Source organism: Psittacula echo (genome assembly GCF_963264785.1).
Source record: "Psittacula echo genome assembly, chromosome: 2".
NCBI classification, from domain to species: domain Eukaryota; kingdom Metazoa; phylum Chordata; class Aves; order Psittaciformes; family Psittacidae; genus Psittacula; species Psittacula echo.
Window position 1 is genome coordinate 72,401,952 of NC_137737.1, and position 18,982 is coordinate 72,420,933.

Genomic DNA, 18,982 nt, shown 5'->3' on the forward strand with positions numbered 1-18,982 from the left:
TTCAAGATATTTAAGATTCACAAAGTAATAGCCTACTATCATTTTTCCTTGTACTTAATAAAAACTCAGCTTAAAAAAATTCTTCCCTTTTCCCTGACACACGTAAGCATCTGTCACACAGTAACCGAGCGGCCTGCAAGTTGGTCAAGAAAAATAATTAAAAAAAAAAAAAAAAAAAAAAAAAAAAAAAAAAAAAATCATCGATACATCTCCAAAGCAGTGTTCCTAAAGCCAACTGAAGTTCTAGCTTGGCTAAAGCTATGACTAGATACAGGTTTTCTTATCCCGTGGTACCCATAACACAGGATCAGTGATCAGGAGTGACAACCCTGCAACATACAGTAACTATGAAGAACAGCACAGTGGTAAATGTTAAACCTATAGGGGATGGCCCAGCACTGTACTCTTATCCAGCACAGTCCTTAACCAGAGAGCACTATGGCAGCCCACAATAAGCTGTTACCACAGAGACAGTTTTATGCTTTAAGTCTGCGCATACGTATATAAAGATATATATATATATATATATATATATATATAAATGGCACAGACAACTAAGCCAATCTCATTTGTATGTGGAATTTTCCCTATGGCAAGCAGAATATAAAGGCCATCTGATTTCTCAAGTCAGAATGTACTGAATATTTATATGAGTATTAGTCTGACTATGGGATAAAATTAAGTTTTGATGTTGCTACAGCTTTTAAGTCATCATAATATTATCTCCAGTTCAACAATTCCTCTCTTTTCTGGTTCTGTGGTCTAAGCAGTTTCATCAAATGCCTCCAATTAATATAGATGGCACTTGGGGCCATCTTTTGCAAATATACCACAACAATCAGCTTGTGACCAACACGATAAAGATTTTTGGCTCATCAGACACTTTTAGAAGAGACTATGAAGAAAAACAGTATTTTTAATATTAAAATTCAACCATACATACAGTGTCTTTCCTATTATACTGTATTTAGTAAGTGCAAAACATCTTTACCTGACAGAGCATCTTGTGCTTCAAAAAATGTGCTGAGACCTCCTTTCACGTAAGCTAGACTTCCTTCATTTTTCTTATTAGCTTGTTTCTTCAAATTCACAACAGCCGTTTTGAGCTGATCAAAACTGAAAACAAACAAGAAGACCCCTGTGACATTTGAACAACAAATAAAGTCAGCTAATGAATAAACAGAACAAACTACTTGGAAAATAAAGTCAGCTACACTTTTGCAACAACTATTAAGGACTGAATAATTGCTAACAAGTCTGATTCTCAATAATGACAGTTTACTCTTAGTCCAAAGAGTTTTTGTATTTTAGTTTTTAATATTAAATGGAGGGCTCCTATCACTTGTGCTGGAATAGATTTCTTTATAATACGTTTTGCTTTACTTCCTGTTTCCATCTACTGGACAGAAATCACATTACTCAATAACTGGATAGCTCTGCTTGGGCATCCAAGTAGTACTTACCACAAGCATTTTCAAATTAACAAAAATCTATGCAGTTCTCTTTTTAAGTACTGTTTCATGTTATTTAATGATCTAATAGCATGTTTAAATAGTTTATTTATATTTGTCAGGATATTGCCAGGGGGTGGTGGGGAGAGAAGAATACCTCCCATGTTATTTTGATTCCTTAAAAAGAATTTCCTTCAAGGAAAAAACAGACATAAGCTACCCAAAACATCAATGCACCATACCTCCAGCATTCCCAATACCTGAGGTTACACAGAGGACAAGAACTAAAACATTGCTGCGTGTGTCCAGAACAATAGCACAAATTATATGGGGCAGATAATTATACAATTCCAGAATATTTCTAAGACTACACATTTTTAAAAAATCAAAACAAAAAGACCAGGCTTACTTCTTTATTTAAAATGCTATTTATAATTATATTCAAAACATTACTGGACTCATCCTACTCTTTGAGCCGTTCTTCCTGTTGAGTTTTACATAGCGTTTGCAACTTTAACAATAAGATTTATATTTTATAAACCAAATTAATAAACAACAACAACAAAAAAAAACAAAAACACCAACCAACCCAGCTTTCATCTAAAACCAAGAAATAATACTTTTAATTCCACTGGAATACATGGGCCAAGAGGACCATGACTTGTAACTGCTGACATGCATCAATATGCATCAGTGGGTTTACTGACACTATTAGAGGTATAACCATTACATATGCTGTTGCTCATATTCCATGAACAAATGGTAATTCTGGTTAAATGACATTATTTTATTTTTTTTCCAGTTCTTTCCTGGGTACTTTTCTCAGAGGGCCTCTTCCCATCCATCACAGAACACTAAGCACATGAGCTATCCCACTTTATTCTGGTGATATGCTTATCTAATCCCACATTGCTTGTTTCCCAGGCAGCATGTGAGTGTGTAAAGGCACTTGAGGTTAGACCCTTCCAATTGGTTTTGTAATTCCCAACAGCACTGTCAGTGCCATCACTGAACATGGTGAACTCTGTCCCTCACTTAACTGCAAGCTGTTATGACCATTCCCTGATATTCCTAACCTGAAGTCCTTGTCAAAGTGCAAATCTTCGGTGATAAGTGTAAAATGCAATGATGCTCTCACCCCACTTTTTCAAATTAATCCCATTTCTCACTAGCAGTCCATGTTCTTTAGTAATGGATCCATGGCTACAGAAGTAAAACACGCTGCCTTTGAAACCAGTGGTACAGCCATCTGTGAGCCTACAGAACCTTAATCATACAGGATGCATTCACTACCTGAAGCCTTCCCCTTCACCCTTCATAAAAGGTGCTCTTTGCTTTTGTCCCCAGGGCTTTGCTATCACTCTTGATCTGTTCTACATCTCTCTTGGCAGCATCACTGGTGCCAGCATGAACGAGCAACAAGATGGCAACAGTCCAAGGGCCTCAGGTAAAGGAAATTTCTTAAAAACAGCTACATCAAAAGCTGTTTTTTCTCACTTTACTATTCCATCAACTTTTTTAAAAAACCTGATGACTCCTTAAATTATCAGATTGTCATAGTTCATTTTGAATCACTCCTCTTAGTTCCTGGATTTCAAAAGATACACATATATTGAGTAATAAGATTCTCTTGCTGCTGTTTTGGCTCTTCAATCTACCACCACTCTGAGAGGAAATGGAAGTATTTCCCAAGTAGATTAATGGTTATTTCTGGAGATCCTAAAACCGAACACCACAACCACTCCACAACAACCCAGCCAAACAACAAAACATCCAAATCCAACAAAAAACCCAACAAACCACCAACCCACAGCTGTTTCTACCATAGATAACAAAAAAAAAAATTCAAATAAATTTGCAAAGTGGTATTTCCCTTCAAAATGCTCATCAGAATACCCAGCTGAAGACAACAAGAAAGGCTCATCATCTCTACTAAAAATGGCTTCTAGTATTATTCAAACATATACAGATAAAAGAACTCAGTTATACATGCAAAAATATATTCACATAATACATTCGTGTAAGTACATATTATGAACTAGATTTAAAAATTAAAATGTTAATGGTCAATATTTTTAAGAGATTTACAGCAAAGATATTACTTGTCAAATTTCTTTTACTATAGCATTTCCCACAAGTGTTAATTAAAAGCTAACTACTACTATTAACAGTTTTGCTCTGAGTTGTCTGTTCAGTGCCCTTATCTTCAGCCTCTAGTCATCACTTAACAGGACTAGAGTTTCCACTTAAGCCCACACTGCCTAACTTCTTGATTCATAAAAGGCTTTAGCCTGAAGGCAACTTCCATCTGTCATGGGCCTGGGGAGGGAAAAAAAAGAGCCCAGAATTTAGGTCTGAGTAAAAATTAAGTTTTTCTCATAGCCACATCGAGCAAACTGGTTGATTTCTAGTCAAGCAGAAACACCACAGGCAGTAGAGAATAGGTCTATTACTTTAAGTGTCAACCACCAATGACAGATCTAATGTATAATAAAATAATATCAAGTAACTTGCATTTAAAACAATAATTTATGACAGCAACACACCTTGTTGTTGAATGATTCTCAATGAGGTACCAGGCAGCAGAAAAGTTTTCACTAGTGAAATCAGCACTCATCCCAGGAAACAGTGCCTCTAAATCTTTTTGAGGAAATCTGCCTCTGAAAAACAAATATTCACTTATTCAGTGAGACATTCCTGTGAACAGCTTACAATTAAAAGTGTCACATTAAAAAAAAAAAAAAACAACAAAAAAATGAATACAAAAACCAAAAACCAAATCATGTCTAAACAAGATGTAAACAAATTTTTATCTCACCATGCAATTAAATCTGGTATTACAGGCACACGTAGCGTGACTGGGAAAGACTAAAATATAATCTGAGTAAAATTGATTTTACCATTTTTATTTCACTAGTACACGTATGACAGAAATGTCAGTACAAAATGCTTCTAAAGAAAGAGAACTACTGCCTTCAAAAAATGAGACTAGACAGACTCACCATGATACTACTACTACTGAAATGCAGGACCACATTACAATGCTGAATGTACTCAAAATCAGTTCTGCCTTTTAAAGAGGAAAACCAGTACACCAAGTCAAGTAAGTAAGAGAGAATATTCTCTAGAAGCCATGAACCAGCGTTTATTTAAAATAACAGGACATCACCAGTTTGACAGCTTGTAAGTGATCTTACACCATCACTTTTATTCATTCATGTGCACGAGAGGTTCCATGGAAACATGAAGGAAGATACTTGGAGCATTCTTTCATTATATGCAAACACTGAGAAAAATCCTGAGTTAAAATAATCCCCCTGCAAAACAATACAGTTATCTATGTTCATAGTACACAAAACATAAAAGAAAAGCATGTCATAAGTGAGATACAGTATGTTTTGTTTGTTTTTACTCAGTCTTACAATGCATGAAGATAGCATGCAGGCCAATTGCTTGTGAAAGCAGATTCTGTACAACAGCTATTACTGAAACTACAAGTAGCTTCTAGGATACTTTTACAGAAGATGTATTCCATTTATTTTAGGTCAGTGTAATACAAATACTTAAAGTACGTTTTGATGAAAACATGACTATCTTCATCATTCAGTCCAGACACTCACTGAAGGCTTGGCCATATTCATTCCACCATACACCAGGTGCACTCACCACTCTTCTTTCTCACCATCTGTATCCCATCTCCAGAAAATAATTATGGCAAACAAGTTTACTGTTGGTTAGCCTGAATTGCTCAGGCAGTTGGACAAGATGATCATTGCAGATACCTTCCAAATGAAACATTTTAGCCTATTCTAAAAATTTACTACGTCACTTTTAATTACAACATCAAACTCAAAAGTCAGTAATGTTCCTCTCTGATGCTTGTAAGTTAGGTGAACTCTCCTATAAAAAGTACACTGTATGCAAAAGCAAACCTGCCATACTTTGCATTTGAATGGGAGTAGCAATCCAGTGTCAGCTATTGGAATTACATTTAACACATATGAAAAGCCATCTGAATGGACATGAAAACAATGATTTGTTAGGGTTTTTTTAAGTTGGCATTTTTTTTCCTGTAATCTAAACATGTTTCAAACCAGTTAAAACCTTTTTTATTAGAAAAAGCAAACAGCAGATTAAATGAAGTAAATCTAGAGGCAGATGCATTAAAAAGTACAATTATAAAGAAAAAAAGAGTTGTTTTTTCTAAGTTGCTACTCATAGCCAAATGGCCATTAGCACAAGCAGGTACGAAGGACCTACATAAATAATGACATTGCCCAGGAGTCCTTCATCAGTAGCACCTGATTAAAGCAGGCACATGAAACAATACTTTTTATAACAGCGGGGAAAAAAAAAAAATCAAATGAGATGCAAGAAAAAAAAAGTGATGACAGATATAAAATGGAGAGATAGGAAAAACTCTGAGAAGCAAAAAGCAGCAGCTAAAAATGAGGGTCCCAACATTTCTGCATTCAATGAAAAAGTGGTAAGATCAAAGGAGGTGATCCTGTCCCTCTACTCTGTTCTTGTGAGACCCCACCTGGAGTATTGTGTACAGATCTGGTGTCCTCAACAAAAGAAGGACATGGAGCTATCGGAGCAAGTCCAGAGGAGGGCCACGAAGATGATCAGGGGGCTGGAGCACCTCCCATATGAAGACAGGCTGAGAGAGTCGGGGCTGTTCAGCCTGGAGAAGAGAAGGCTGTGTGGAGACCGCATAGCAGCCTTCCAGTATCTGAAGGGGGCCTACAAGGATGCTGGGGAGGGACTCTTCATCAGGGACTGTATCGATAGGACAAAGGGGAATAGGTTTAACTTCAACAGGGGAAGTTCAGGTTAGATAAAAGAAAGAAGTTCTTTATTGTGATGGTAGTGAGGCACTGGAACAGGCTGCCCAACGAAGTAGTAAATGCTCCATCCCTGCCAGGGTTCAAAGCCAGGTCGGACAGAGCCTTGAGCAACATGGTCTAGTGCGTGGTGTCCCTGCCTATGACAGGCAGGTTGGAACTAGATGATCTTAAGGTCCTTTCCAACCCAAACTATTCTATGATTCTATGATAATGTTAAAAGATTTACAGATGTAAGTAGTGAGATTCATGATTACCAACAAACTTGAATTTCATGAATGCCAGTTAGTGAGCAGAAAATGCTGACGGATGCAAAAAGGAGAAAGTTTTGATTTATCTTTCTTTTAAAGCTGTTTTAAGAGATATTATTTTTCATTCAAAGTAGCGAAAAGTGCCAAATAGGCACATGAATTTATATAATAGTACTTCACATGTGATACGTGGCACAGCTGTACAAAAAAGATTTTATGTTAAATCCACACATGGTAGTATCTCTGTGGGTAACTAAAAAATTAGAAATGTTCAGTTACCTCAGAAGAGACTCAGACATTCAGTGCAAGTACTATATAAGGGCATATATACATAGAGAAGCAGAGTTTTATTCATATTTTTCAGAACTTCAATATGTTTTCCTCAAAATCCAAAAGAAACAAATATTACACAAACCCCACATACACTCAACAAATATACCATTACCAAATGCTACTTATTATTGCAAGATTGTAAGACATATGCATGGCAGTTTAAGCTTATGCATGATACATACAATTCCTAGGGAAAAAAAACCCTATAAGTTTTTATTTATATGTATAATACTATAATACGATGTTGAACAATAATTTAGCTATGGATACAATAAATTCCTGCAAATGAGTGTTGCTCACAGACAGTGCAACAGAAATGAAGGGTTGGGGTTTTGGGGGGGGCGTTTCAGCTTGACTTTTGACTGCATTGAAAAGTTATCAGGACCTTTTTTCCAGCAGATGTATTTGTGCAGAACCATAAATTAGCAATGCGTTTATGGCTGCTTTTATCTGTGCAGACATATTTTAGACATAGTCACAACAGAGTAGAAACATGAACGTGAATGTGTGCGGTATGTTAACAATATGTTACGCTCTATGGTGTAGTATCCTTTTTTTTATCATAACTTTCACCAGTAGTTTTTCCACTAACAGATATGGGGAGCTTGGAATGACTTGTTACAGCTGTCTTCACAACAAGCTGCTCACTAAAAAGTTCAAATTGAAAAGGAACTGTACTTCTAAAATGTCTGGCCAGATGCATCTAAAAAGAGACTGACTCCACATACACACAAGTTTGTTTCATTAACTTCCATTAGTAAATTAAATAAATAAGTCCTTGGAAGTTTCTCATGCTTACCATTTAAACAAGCACATATGTGACTTCAGAAAGTATTTCTGTTTTACTCATTTCAACATTATGGGGCGAATATGAACTAGAGCAAAACCTGAGACCATGCTGACACGCAATGAAACTGTTGATAATTTTCCTGTTAATTTGCTCGTTTTACAAGAATCCTTTCCAGAAGCAACTCTGAATACTTAATCATTGATTAAAAAGCAATCACTGTAGAAGAAACTGGGACCCACAAATTGAATACAGAAAACCACAGAAGAGAGAAGTTTACCATCCTTGACAACTCTACATACTTCACTACCTTTACAATTTCAGCAAAGGTACACATATTTGATTTATATAGTAGTACGTCCTGCCAGGCAGACTATTTTATTTAAAACAGAACTAGATCTGGTACTAGACCCCTAGTTAACATTTTAAAGGACTCCTATTAATTCATCAAAACCAATTTTAAGTATTGAAGTAATTAAGATTTATATCCATGTGCACTATAATAAAAATAATTTTGGTTTCAAGCCACTACACACTTTCACTTCCCTCAGAGACATTCTGAGTGTATCTAACACAGTCATGCAATACTAGATGCAGTGGCCCTGCCTTCCACATAAAGGGACTGCATATCTACTTTTCAAACACATGGGTAAAATCGATTCACTTGCACCACATGTGCTCATCAATACAAGTCCCACCCTCCACTACCCCAAACTTTCGGTACTGAATAGCCTGATACTCAGTAAACCAAACCTAACATCACAGCATGTAAGTTAACTTTTTATTTTTTTTTTTTTTTTTTTAAACACATTCTACTACAGAACTTATGAATGTACAGAGCATTTATATTCTCCAGAAGTTTAAGATTAGCTGTAATCTCCATGAGTAAATTACAGCCTCCAAGAAGTCACAATTGAGTAAAAGCAACAAAATGCAAAGGATACTAATAAACAGAGCCTGACTAGAAATGCAACTTAGCAAATTGTAATTTTTCTGTAAGGATTATTTTGCTCCCAGAGCTTCAGAATCTCATAGTATGCTTTTCAGCATACATGACAATATTTGCAGATTAAAGGTAGGTCCCAAACCAGCATACAGCCACCAAAAGGTAACCTGAACCTCAATTCCACAGGAGTTTTTAGGTCAAAACAAGCAACTTTAAATAAACACAGATTCTGAATAGCAACCAGCATAAACAAGCTCCAGCTAGAGCTGCTGTATACTTCCCCCTCTGTCTGGTACCAGTCAGTCTCCTAGAAGCAGGCTTCGTACCAGCTGTACTGTGTTAATAATGCATGCGAGAAGACCAGCATAAGGGACACTGGAGTAGACTAAACACAACAAATCAGAAGGTGCCAACAAAGGTCTCCCCAACAGCAAAAAGACAAGAATACACTACTACTTCCTAGCAACTTTGGATTTAGCAGAAAAATGACAGCAAAATGACAACCATATTTGAGAAGTGGCAGAATGAGATGAGAGAAATCCACTAGGAATTTATAGGCTGGTGGTTGCAACTGACACATCAGCCTTACAAGTAGTAAGCGTTGCTGTATTTTTTAACATCATATAACTAGGACTGTATCTCCCTCCCAAAGGTTTCACAATTTTTCTGCACACATCTCTCTGATAAAAGCTTCCACAAACCTATCACATTCAAGGATGAAACTGGCTGCATTTCCATACAAGCCACTTAAAAATAAGCAAATTTCAAAGCCTCCATAAAGTCGTTTCCTATTTCATGGTGGTGAGCAGACGTTTACCATTAGGGGGCAGCCTAAGATCATCTCTTCCTTCCTCCCAGATGAACTGTTCTGGAAGCTGGCGTGGGAAGAGGGAAGCATCTGTATTGAGTGGGTGGATACAGAAGTATGTGGAATGTACTTAGCATGTCAGCATTTGCTTTCATGTACGAGATGGATCTACCATAATGACCTCTGCTACATGCAAAACAACAAAAACACTATTCAAAAATGTTATAACCACCACTAGGTCCAACTGCTGTTACTGCTTTGGAGAGAATGGATTTTCTTAAGTCTGACAGAGTAGGCAGAGGAAGCAGGTAACCTTTGATTAAATAAGGACTTGTCATGCAGCAGGGCAAATGTATGTGGTACACCTGAACAAGCAATTACTTAGATATAAATTTTCCACTAACAGAATTCAATCAGTGCCCTAATGGAACAGGCATCACATTCTCCCTCAGAACTGTTCAAAATTCTGAACAATCCTATGTTGGTAGGATGTAACCTACCAACCTGCTCTTGTAACAGCTCTAAACTGCTAAAACCAACCCAAGTACTGCAACATCGCTGTGAATGTTAGCATTTTCATACCAAGCTTCCACATTTCTCAGACTCAGGCAACTACTCTAGATAGTCTTTTTCTTCCTGCAAGCTATTTAAACCTTCCGTAAGGGTTACTGGCTACATCTGCATTAACACCACAGCCAGGGACATTCCTTGGGGAGGAAGACGGCACAGACCTGCTTTGCACTTAAAGCCAGCATAAAGATAGTGATAGAAAATTAAAGCTTTGCATCAGTCTTTACTCCATTCTGAAAACTAAAAAACTAGGTTAAGTATTTTAAATACCTATTTTCTGGTGTGAATAGCATACTTTGTTGCATGCACACAATCTGCACTAAGCGATAGCAATGTAAAAAGAAGTTGACCTGATTGGACCTGTTCTGTGTTTCCAAAGACTATCAAACAATTCTTAGCAAGGCAGGAGAACAAATGTATGCAAAAACTCCTTTAGGAATACATCTGTGACTCTAAGGGTCAAAACTGAAACATAATAACCAGCAAGTTCAAGTTTCATTACAACAGACATCATTATTATTTAGCAACTGAGATTCTTGGTTGTATGGCACACGAAGGGCAATTAATTCTTGGAAAACATGAAGAACTTATCAACCATAGATTACGTATACTTACTACCTGTTTGCCTCGCAGGCTGAAAGATGATGGCTTGCACATCATGTACACACATAACATTTAAAAATATCTTGGCTATTTGAAAACAATCAGGAGGATGACTGTAAATCCATAGTTCTTATTTTGCAACTTTGCAACTTGAGTATGAAAGGAGAATTCCGGTGCATATTTTGAGTATATATGTATATATATATTGCTGCTAGAATACATCTACTGGCAGTATTCTAATTATTAACAGAATGTGTTATAGCCAATACTATCTATTTCCCTTAATGCACAATTCAAACCTCCTGTTCACTTAAATCCCAGTCTGCTGGGTCAGATGATTTTTTTTAATCCCTGTGCTTGCCTAATTGTTTAATGAAATGGTGTACTAAAGCACTTCTGCTCATTACTTGCAGGATTTTTTTCTAGCATTTCAATGTTCCATTTGCAAGACCTTGAAAGTACCCACCTGAATGATTCAAAAGATAAGATTAATTTTAAAGCACATTTCAGTTGGACAAAGTACCATAAACAGTGTTTTAAAATGCCAAGAAAGGAATTTTTAGAACCTAGCATAACCCATACTAAAAGACAAACAAACAAACACATCACAACAGACAGGTGATCTAACTCTTTCCCATACTGCATATTGTCTTTCCTGTATCATCTGCAGATGATTGACAACCACCTTCTAGAGGGAGGACTTCTTTCTCTCTTTCAGTCTGCAGTCTACCCACTTCCTGCCTTATTTTCCTCATGTTCCTACCTAGCTTGTTCCTACCCTATTTTCTCACATCTATTTTTCACTGTGATTCTCCCTTGTCCTCTCTTTAAATGTTTCTTTTGTTTACCACTATTTGCATATTGAACAGAAGGCATCCCTTTCCCTTCCTTATTAGTCATCAGGCTGTAAGGGCTGTAAATTCCACCAAGTCAGACCAACGCTGAATGCTTCAGCTTCAAAATTAAAATAAATCCCAATTTGCATACATTTAAAAACAGTTGAAAGAAGTCAAAGGTGTTACTAAGGAGAGATCCATTATGCTGCAGAGTCTCATCTCCTTGTATATACAACTGCTCTTCATCATACTAGCCTTTCTTTTAAAGCATTCCCAAATTCTATTCACTTTTATCAGTTCTAGTGACAAATTATTCCAATGTCTAGTAATGTTAATGCTAACATCTTGCTTATCTACTCCTCTTCTTAATCTATAATTGCCTTTTTCTCACTACCTTGTACAACTTCTCATTACTCACCCATCCCATATGTCAAGTACTTTCAAACGCACAAGTTTGCTTTTATAAAATAATCTCCAATACCAAATAGTTTAAATAAACACCACATTGCTCCAATCTTTTAAGCAAATTATGAAAGCTTCTCCACTGGTTTTTAATTAAACACAGAATGTTCCATTTACAGTCACAACTATTAACAGCGTGCTGCCACAGGCAGCACGAGGTCAGACCAGGCTTTTCCTCTTTCCCTGTATCTTTCCGATCTCCACAACTTACCCCTCAATCCCTCTATACAATTACTTGTTGTATTGACTAGAGTTCCTTTTCTCAAACCGGTCATTTTCAGCCCAGTGCCTGCCATAACCTTCATGCCTCACCTCCAATAAACTTGGAGATCAACGAACAATAAATCAGGCCTAAACACTTCCTTATTTCCCCCATCCCTCCTCAAAAAAAAAAAAGGTTCTTTCCTATCTGTATTTAGGTATTTCTGACTAGATTAAACAAATCCCAAACTAATGCTGTTCTTGTTTCTGGGAAAAAAAAAAAAAAAATCTTAATCTATCACATTGACACTGTCTTAACTGTAACCAGAACTATCAATTTTGGTTATGAGTTCAAATACTACATTAGAAGTTGTGTTAAGATCAAAACAAATTAAAATTAACTGTTTCATAACCATTGTATTTACAGAAAGAAGTACTGTGAGAAACCTATGGATAGAGGACTATGCAACAGAACTAGTTACCTTGACTTAGATCACAGATAAAATATTGGAAGAACTCTTGCAGGATTCAGAAAATACAGGATTAAACCAGATAATATTAGTTTTAAACATCAGCCTGTCACAACTGTTTCTTAGTGTTTGAGAAGATACTATATGGGCTTTGACATTAAAAAAAGTAACCAGGCAAATTAGTACTGTGTAATTTTAAAAGAGTTGCTGCCATAGGATTAAAAATTTATTTTTATGCAACGCCTATAGAATACATCACATTGATTAAAGAACTAAGTATAAAAATCCATGGAGAAGCAAATCTACAAGGAAAGCTTTACTAAAGCCCACATTATTCATCATCACCAATAATAGGCTTTATCACCAATAAATTTTTTATAAATATTTCGTAAAAACATCAAGAAGAAAACTCTCGCCTGTACTGAGACAATGAAGCAATAGAGGAACACTGTCAAATGCAAAGAACTTAACAGCTAGTGTAAAGGAATCCACACCATCCCTACAGAATAATGAGCAACCATGCCACCAGAGAAAGTAGTGACTTAAGAGAATCAGCTAACAAGACACTCACTACTAGTTGGACAGTGCAGCACTGTGGTAAAAAGGATTATATTTATATGTTTCTTTTTTATTTACAAACAGGGAGGGAGAGTGAAGGAGACAGAGAAGGCTTCTAGTAAGATGCTCTAGTACTGTCCACAGTCCTGGAATCCACATTCTAACAAGGGTTGGAAAACTGAGGAAGATGAAAGTACCACCTGTCAGAAGTTACATCAGAAGCTGGAGAAGAATAATTAACAAAGAGGAAAAAATCTTCAGCTTTTTACAAAAAACTGGGTTAGTACTTTGAAAAGAAAGGAAAATACATATTCAAACTATGAAAGAAATGCAGAGCCAGACACCGGAAGGTGATGGAAAATCCAAAATAAATCCCATTAAGATTTTGGGAAAGTGCAGTTTCCCCATTAGAACAAGGTAAAAATGGATACTACAGATTTTCTCCAACGCACTACCCCTCAACAAACAGAATATTCAGCAGATGAGACCCCTAGTAATAATTTCATTTTAAATGGCCTTTGATTTAGGTAGAGCTGGCATCCTGAACAAGAGAAATGTTATTCCTGATGCTATTTCTGAGAGCTGGCCAGGTTTGGAGCCCTAAGAGTGTCCCATTTAAAGTCCTCTGATTCCATTTATCACTCACTGTTAAATTTCTATTCCAGAAAACATTGTCAGAAATTTTACCATACTTACAAATGAAAGTAAAGAACCCTGTGGGCTGGAAAGCAATATTAGAAATTTAATGAAATAAACTAGTTGATGTGGTAAATCACATTATCAGAGCAATTTTAGCAACACATGAGAATCTAAACAACCTTAAAATCCCCACAAAACTCAAATCCAACAGTATGTATTCCATAACTACAATGTATAAATCCAAAGCCTGAGGTTACTTACCAATCCGCAAAATCTAAGCATCACTGGAGTTCAACGTATCAGGCTTTTAGATTATCTACAGTTCTAACTAATAATCCAAAAATGAGGATGATGCAAAAGGACAGAACATGCACTAACAACTCTTTTTGAGTACCAAACAGCACACAACTAATATATGTATTTTTAAATCTTTCCCTGCCTTGTAAAGCATTAATTTTTTCTAGAATTCACAAAGGCACACATAGAAAAAGAAAAAAAACACTAAAAAAGTGGATTAAAGACATTTGGTACTCACTTGTCTATCTCAATACCAAGCGGATTAGCTGGACGTAGGGACAAGGGGGGAATCCCTTTATTTCTATCAGTGCGCATGTCATAATAGTTCATTTCATCCACCCAGACAGCAGACTGATCCAAGATACCTAGAGAAAACAAAGTGCAGATCCTTAAAACAACAAGGGCTGTCCAGGACCATCAACTTCTAACATACTGAATTAATTTGAAAAATCCTGATAAATAGAAAATGCATGCCTAGGTAATATATTGGAAGATACATGGCAAAATAACCTGGATGCAATTATGCTATATTATTTTATTATAGCTGCTGAAAAGATATTTGTGGCTGGCCATCAATCATTACCCTCTTACAGAGTACACAGTTTCATGCACATTAAGGGCATTTTCCTGATCACAGAGTATTAGTATCTTTCATTCTTCCAAGTATTCTGGTATGCGTCCAAACCTTGTCATATACTACTTTCAAAACGAGAAACTACCTGGAGGTCATCTTGTTTGCATATTTTAGGGAAGATCCGTTTTCTGTGCAGTCACTAGCCAAAAAGCAAGTGGATTTTGGCCATGTACCAAAACAGATGACTCCAAGGACACAAGACTGACTTTGTTTCCAAAGCCATAGCTTAGACAATGCATAAAGGTGAGGCACCATATGTCTTGGCCCTTGGCCAAAAATGAAGCCAGCTCTACTATTGGCTATGTCCTTTTTTAACATACCCAACAACACAAGAAGCAACACCATCTTCACACCCATTTTCTAAAATATCGTTCTTCTTTCCCATCACCAAAAGCTTCATTGTGTAACACTTGCACTTAGTTCACCTTTCTATTATTAAGAACTTAGTACAGCTTGGGAGAAATTATGTGTTATTTAACTGCCACTGAACCACAGAGAACAAAAGCCTAAAACAGCTTATGTGGGAACCCTTGTGTTAGAAAAGATAATGATCCAACCTCATTGATGAGGTGTTCCGAAAAAAGCATTTTCAACCCTGAGGGTATTTAGACTGGATTCTAGATTAGGCAGAGGTCTTCGACTGCTTGGCAACATTATTTCAATGGTTACGCATCTCATGAGAAATACTTAAAACTTTCCACCTTGCAGGATGGTTTGAATTACAAATAAGAAACGTCACTGAGGACTCAAAGGATAAACAATCAGCTTAGGATTTAGGTATAAAGGTTTATATTTTTTAGGTTTATATTTTGTATTTATCTAGCACACTTAATAGTTGTTACTGGATCTGTGCGGATTTTTTTTTTTTTTTTTTAATTTTGAAAGTTTAGTGATATTCCTTACAGAAAAATAAAGGGCTACTTTTCATTAGTCATTGCGGGGTTTATAAGGATATTGAGATAGGAGGATAAATTTCACATATAGCATGAGTTTATCAATGTATGTAGTTGCACCTTTTATTTATATACTCTACTTTTCCAAAACAACTGGAGATCGCCCTGAGGTGGATGGATCCCTTTTAAACATACACACATATATAACTGAGTGCCTTTTAGATAAAATGTAGCAAAGAAAACAGATCTAATATGAGCAAGAAAAATACCTATTTTTTCAGGTTTAAGCAGTTTGAAGGAAACCGTTGAAGTTCCTTTGCCACCAGACTTTGTAGTAACAATAATGTCTCCTTTGTCATTTTTAGCCTGTCCAACTCGACACACAATCTTACTGGCAGACATCCACTCAGCAGTTAGCAGACAGTTGTGCCCACAGATTGTTAATCCTGAGAAAAAAAAAAAAAATTAAATACCCTATTTGAATAGAAGTATCTTTTGAAATTCTGTAATGCAAATACATTTATTATGCTTCATATATTTTACATAAATATATGACCCTTATCCTGTCCCCTACAGCCAGCTACAGCGAAAAGAGTCACAAATTCTTTTTTCAGATGTTCCCTAGGTGACTTCAGGTTTTTTGCCTTAGTAACACTTCATAAGCAACATGCAGTGCTGCTTGAAGTCATTTTAATCTCTTCTACCAGTTACAGGCTACTGCAACTTTTACTTCATCATGTACAATGCATCTTCTGTCTGCAAGATACCAGAGAACTGCTGTTCAGTACTGTGCTTATGTGAAATTTCTATCAAAACTGCATGAAACATTTTCCCAAGTTCACTCTATGTGACTTTGCAAAATATTCATAGTGCACGATGTTTCTTACACCTTATTTGTTTAACGGTAATTTTGTGGACGCAGAAGGATTTTCTGGTAAAAAGAAAAAAGTATTAATTGACAAATATTCTGTCCCCATCTCTTCTGTACAAAATCCATGATGTAAGACCAATACTGCAGAATAAACTGCCCTTCTTGTATGAAAAAAATAGGCATGTAATGCTCATCTACTTCCTCTTCTAAACTTTCTCTTGACCGAAGTTCACATGACAAACTAGGACATAAAAATACAACATATTTTAGCCATGAAGCTAATGGATTGTTTTCTCAGATCTAGAACAATCAAGAGTTTTGTTGCCCTGAAGAACTAGCTAGAATCTAATTTCTATAGTACCTATTTAGAGAATAACTTCATTAGCTTCTTCTTAAATAACATATTTACCTAAAAAGATTTTGCCTTATGTGCAAAAGGACAGGGACATACTGGTGCATTGGCTGTACTGGAGTATAAATTAGTCAGGCATAGCAGTTCCTTCCCTGTTGGCTTGGCTTTTGTTTTTAATTTCTAGAAAGCTCTGACCAATTTAGAAAAACTCTTACAGCGGAAAAGGTCAGCATATGTGGCTCAGTACCAAAGCTTCACACTTCTCACAATTTAAGTCTCTAACATTACCCAGCAGACAAATTTGGCAGTTTTCGTGGTCGTCAGACATAAAAATGCCCTCTCCCTGCCAAAAACTATTTTGAAAATGAAAACCAAAAAATAAAAACCAGAAAGGCACTGAATCTTATTAAAACCGAAAGTAATTTTACTTGAGCAAGGACAGTAGATTTGTTACGGTTTGTTTTTTGTTTTTTTTTTTTTTTTTTTTTTAAAGATGCCTGAAAGGAAGGGGGGGTGTGAAATAGGATACACGCCCAAAAAAGCCCTAAAATAAAAAAATATTTGGTTGTTATTTATTTGCAACATTTTAAGCAGACCAGTTTTTATTTTTCAGAAGGAAAGAATAACCCACACGTTCATGATGCATGGGTTTTAATCTTAGGTTATATTATTACATGTCCTCTGGTTTTATGCTAGCAACTTCTCTGATGTAAAAAAAAAAATAAAGATTGAGGTAGGAAGTAAGACTAATTGAAAGAGTTTGTCTGAACCATTCATAAAGAGGTTTTCACCCTAGAATTTCTAAGGTTGGAATTTATGCTTAAATTAAGTAATACTGTAAAATCAAGATCTGAACTACAGCAATTTAGTAGGGTAAAAATGTTTTAACTCTTTTAAAGATCCTTGTATCAACTTTTTTCTACTCATCAGAGGTTCCTAAAGCTCTCAAGAGAACAAGATCACAAGATCTGACAAGATCCAAAATGGAAGGAAACAGCCTAAATCAAGTGAAGTCATGCTGAGGGAGACCTTTTGATAGTATAGATACATCTTTTTCTCCAAAAAGAGAAAACTTCCCTTTAAATAAAATCTCATTTTAATCTGTTGCATGGTACAAAGATCTTTGAGAATATATAGTCAGGTTCTAGCTTTTATGTATCTTTCAATACACAGGCACAAGTAATTCTCTTGTTGAGACTTTCCAATTTCTGTTAAGCTTATATATTGACAATTCTACAATGCCTACAAAACTGCTTACAGCTGCAAATGTCTTAAAAGAAAAACTAAACTTTGAGAGAACAAATGTTACAAGTACCTCCTGGATTTGACTTTTTGTACCATAAGCTATAGAGTTACAAATAAAAAGTTTATTTGGTTTCAAAGATACAAAGAGATTACTAGAAGGCTCTCTCAAATGAAACAAAAAGGCATATTCTTCTATTATGTGATATTTGGTTTATATATATGAAAGTTTCTTGCTTTTCATTTTACTCTAATGCATCTCAATCAGCAGACTAAACTTTACAAAACCCTCACTCAAGCTCGCTTCAATCTCATGCCTACAAAGGTTCACTTTTGCAACTATTTCCATTTAAGTCAGAGGGAATATTTACATGCCTGATTTAACCATTAAAAAAAGTCCTTACATGTCTGGGGCCTTAATCACTTACGGGAGAAAGCTGAGAATTGAGCTAAGGAAAAAAAAATAAGGCAATCCATTACATTTTTTTTTTGTTTTGTTTTTTTTTTTTTACCTCAAAGCATGAGATTATTAGAAGCTATGTGTTACAAGTATTACACTAAAAAAAAAAAAAAAAAAAAAAAAGAGAAAACATATTAGCAGTCAGCTATAATACTGAGGCACAGCTTAGGAGGTGTCTTCCTTCCAAGAACCTAGCATTGATCACTTCCAAGAGTGAACAAACTAACAAACTAATTATTTAACTAACTAACAAACTAATTATATAACTAATAATAAATACTAACAAACTAATTAGGTTGTCCAAGTCCGTCAATCACACAAATTCACAGAAATATACTCACCTCTAACGGTGCTATTTGACTATTTCTCAATAAACATTCATTAGTGTACCACAGCTTTGTCTAGCAGCTCAGGAAAATACTGCTTCCCCTTTTGAAAGGCAGTAAACTGAAGGGGAAAATTGTAGGGGAA

The 18,982-nt window shown here is 35.9% G+C and overlaps 1 protein-coding gene across 3 annotated transcripts in view; it reads right to left on the reverse strand.

The window, feature by feature from the left end:
• Nucleotides 1–18,982, reverse strand: part of EXOC2 (exocyst complex component 2) — a 127,350-nt gene that overhangs the window by 92,881 nt on the left and 15,487 nt on the right. For all 3 annotated transcript variants that reach the window (XM_080611708.1, XM_080611706.1, XM_080611707.1), the window contains exons 3-6: nucleotides 15,856–16,032; nucleotides 14,298–14,424; nucleotides 3,998–4,111; nucleotides 992–1,116 (exon numbers count right to left, since the gene is read on the reverse strand). In XM_080611708.1, the coding sequence (XP_080467834.1) occupies nucleotides 992–1,116; nucleotides 3,998–4,111; nucleotides 14,298–14,424; nucleotides 15,856–16,032 (543 nt within the window). The remainder of the gene's footprint in view (nucleotides 1–991; nucleotides 1,117–3,997; nucleotides 4,112–14,297; nucleotides 14,425–15,855; nucleotides 16,033–18,982) is intronic.